A 3,229-nucleotide genomic window follows, 5' to 3' on the forward strand; every position below is an offset into this window, starting at 1 on the left:
TTTAGATTAGATAGATAGCAAAAGGAGTTAGATTCTTGCACTCAAGACGATTAAAAAGAGATAAGACTTCAGATCTTATACAAACAACTGCTTAAAACGATCAATTACATTTTAAAGATGTTTGTTTTTTTTTTTTTTTTTAGTAAAATCTGTAGAAATAAAGGATTGGCTCACAATATTTTATGTTTGCCACTTTTAACGGATTCTCACTGTACTTGAGCCTAGCTGTTGCTCCTTTTTGAAGTAGGCAGTGCTTAGGTTCCCAATGATGGGGGTGATGTTGGGTAAGTGGATTGGTTGACCCATTTACATAAATTCAACTGGCAACACCAAAAATTTCATTATAATGTGTCAAAGGCTGCAAACGAAACAAGAGGGTTTTGGTTTTAAGGTCCCCAATTTAACACGTTGATTGTAGTAAAATTTGTGTGTGGTTTTTTTTTATTAAGTTTTTTTTATTCAATTCTTTTCTTCTTGTTTTTTTAAACCAATGGTTCTTATTAGGCGTAATCGTTAGCAAAACAATGGAAAATGCATAAAAAAAAAATATTAAGACTTGTTGAGAAATACATTTTATATGGGTTAAATGTTGGTTTGTGTGTGTGTATGTGAATACTAGAAGTATTTCTGATTTTGCATTTCGTGATTTTTAATTGTTTTGGTTTAGTCGCGGGTATGTTGAAAATGCATTAACATAAGTTAGTTAATTATAGAGTGACCGAGGGGGGAACAAGCAGCGGGGACTAGCCCTTGAGGCTGGTCATGCCCGCACGCATCACCTCGTCGACTAGCAACAGATTGCTGGCAATGATCGAACAGGAATTGAGGATTTGCTTCTTTACAATATAATTGTCGTAGACACCCAGATCTGTTGGCTTCATGGGCTCACCGGTAGCCAGATCGAGACCGACCAAGTCTGGATTGAGGCGATCCTCCACAGTTAACTTGACAATCGTATCCTGGGCATCGTACCCGCTGTTGACTGCCAATGTTTTTGGTATGACCAGCAGAGCATCGGCAAAAGCTTGAACGGCTAGACGGGATTTACCCTTAATAGTGTCCTTAAAGTCCACCAATTTATTATAGGCGCGCACCTCAAAGGCTCCAGCGCCTGGCACCAAAGCTTTGTCAGCAATTGTATTATTGATGGCTCTCAAACCATCGCGTATGGCGTCCTTAATCTGGACAATGGTATGCTTATTGGGACCCTTAATCAATATGGTCACCGACAGGGATTTTTGCAATCCTCAACGAATGTATATTTATTCTCGCCCAACACATGCTCATAGACGACACCGGCATAGCCCAGATGTTCCTCCTGGAGGTCATCGAATGAATTCATAGCGGTACCACCGCAAGCCAAAGCCAAACGTTCCATATTACGGCGCTTGGCACGACGCAAAGCCAGAATGCCCTCCTTAGCCAAAGCATCCAATGAAATGGGATCAATACCCTTCTGGTTGATCAAAACAAAGGTGCGATCCTTGCCATCGCAGACTGCACGTTTCAGCTCAATCACTTTCTTTACACGCTGATCAATGAACTCACGCTCGGCGCGTACAAATGACTCCCGCTCCTCAGCCGTCTTGTAGAAGAAACCGGAATTGACCTCGGCCTTTTCGTATTCCAGGGAAACATTAGCCGTCAGTATATAGGCCTTTTCCAACCGCTTTGGCATATCCGGGTGACGGGCTCCATGATCCATTACAAGACCACGCACCAGTTGGGTATCTGTATCGGTTTTATGCTGCATTTCCATGAGCTCAACCATATGCAAATCCACTGGCTTGGACTTATTCTCACTGGCGATGGTCAGCACAGCCTCCACACAGACTTCAGTTAGCAAATCAGCCAGACCGGGATGCACCTTGGTCTTCAAACTGGTATTGGCAATCTCCGTAAGATTCTTCTTCGTGATCTCCACAGGAACTTTTACCTCATCGAGAACTTCAAGAGCCTTATCGCGTGCCTTTTCAAATCCTTCGGTCATAATGCGAGGATGCAAGCCTTCGGATAGATAGATATCAGCCTGTTTCAGCAGCTCACCAATTAGCATTACAGTGGTAGTGGTGCCATCGCCAGTGGAATCATCTTGGGCTGTGCTGGCACGAGCAATCATCGATGCGGTCGGATGCTGGATTTGCATTTCATGCAGCAAGACATTGCCGTCCTTGGTGATTTTGATGTCACCGGCGCCAGAAACCAACCTGACCAAAAGAAAGATCGAGAACATTATTAGAAAAATAAGACTCGTGAGTCGTTCTCTCTCTCTCTCTCCCTTTCTCTCACTCCATCTCTTTTTAGTTCGTTTTTATAGAAACTTTGCTAAAGTGGTCAATCGAAAATGCTAGAAGTTTATTTAAATTCTTGTATATTTTGACATCATCTGTAGGGAGTACATCTATGGCCCTCCCATTCTTTTTTATCCTGTTTGCATGACGCATGCCGCTATGTTTGCTGTCGTTTCTAACCTCAAATGACATATGCCGCCGCAGCAGACGGCAGCTGTCATTAAATTTATATTTCTTATTTAATTGTAAATAGTATATAGCCCGGAATCTTTGTCGTAGCTATTTGTTGCTAGCAAATAAACAAATATTCCATTTACACTTACATTTTAACAGTGCCTTTGGGACCCAAATTCGTACGCATTACATCCTGCAATCCTTTGGCAGCGCTAATATTAATGGCCAACGCCTGGGCAGCACGGGCAAACTCAGCCTTGGGATTCAGCAAGCTAATGGAAGCCATTCTTCTGTTTGCTTTTTCACTCAGAAAATTTAAATCGTTTTAATGGGAGAAACAAAAATTAACAGCAAAATCGAAGACACGCGCTGAAATTGGTCGAATCAGAAAACAAATGAGTAATCTCGTCGCGCCAGTGTGCCCGAATTACCCAAATCGTCGAAAGTATCGAGTCAAGAACTTATCTGCTGTTAACTGAACAGTACTCGCAAATGATGCTGTTGTTTAACAGCGCTCGCAAGTTATGCTGCTGGGTGGATGTCCGTAAAGTTAGCGACGATGTTAAACTCGAGTTAACGACGGTCCTCTGTTAACCCTCTGTTAACTTTTTTGCAATTTTTAATTTTTCATTTTTTCTTTATTTACTAACTTTTTCGGATGGAATGAACTTTTATTTTGTTAAGCGAATCAAAATCAATTGATTTAACTAGTTTTTGGGGGTTTTAAAAGTTCTTAGTATTAAAAATTTGCACTGGAAAAATCG

At 41.4% G+C, this 3,229-nt stretch overlaps 1 protein-coding gene across 1 annotated transcript; it reads right to left on the reverse strand.

Moving 5' to 3' along the window:
• Positions 1 to 631: 631 nt before the first annotated feature.
• CCT6 (chaperonin containing TCP1 subunit 6) lies at positions 632 to 2,880 on the reverse strand. Its single transcript, XM_068303154.1, is given in 3 exon segments — positions 632 to 1,231; positions 1,234 to 2,207; positions 2,615 to 2,880. Coding segments are annotated over 3 exon segments (1,599 nt in total). The 5' UTR covers positions 2,752 to 2,880; the 3' UTR covers positions 632 to 743.
• Positions 2,881 to 3,229: the final 349 nt, after the last annotated feature.

This window comes from Drosophila tropicalis, unplaced genomic scaffold, assembly GCF_018151085.1.
Source record: "Drosophila tropicalis isolate 14030-0801.00 unplaced genomic scaffold, ASM1815108v1 contig_158, whole genome shotgun sequence".
Taxonomy (NCBI): Eukaryota; Metazoa; Arthropoda; class Insecta; order Diptera; family Drosophilidae; genus Drosophila; species Drosophila tropicalis.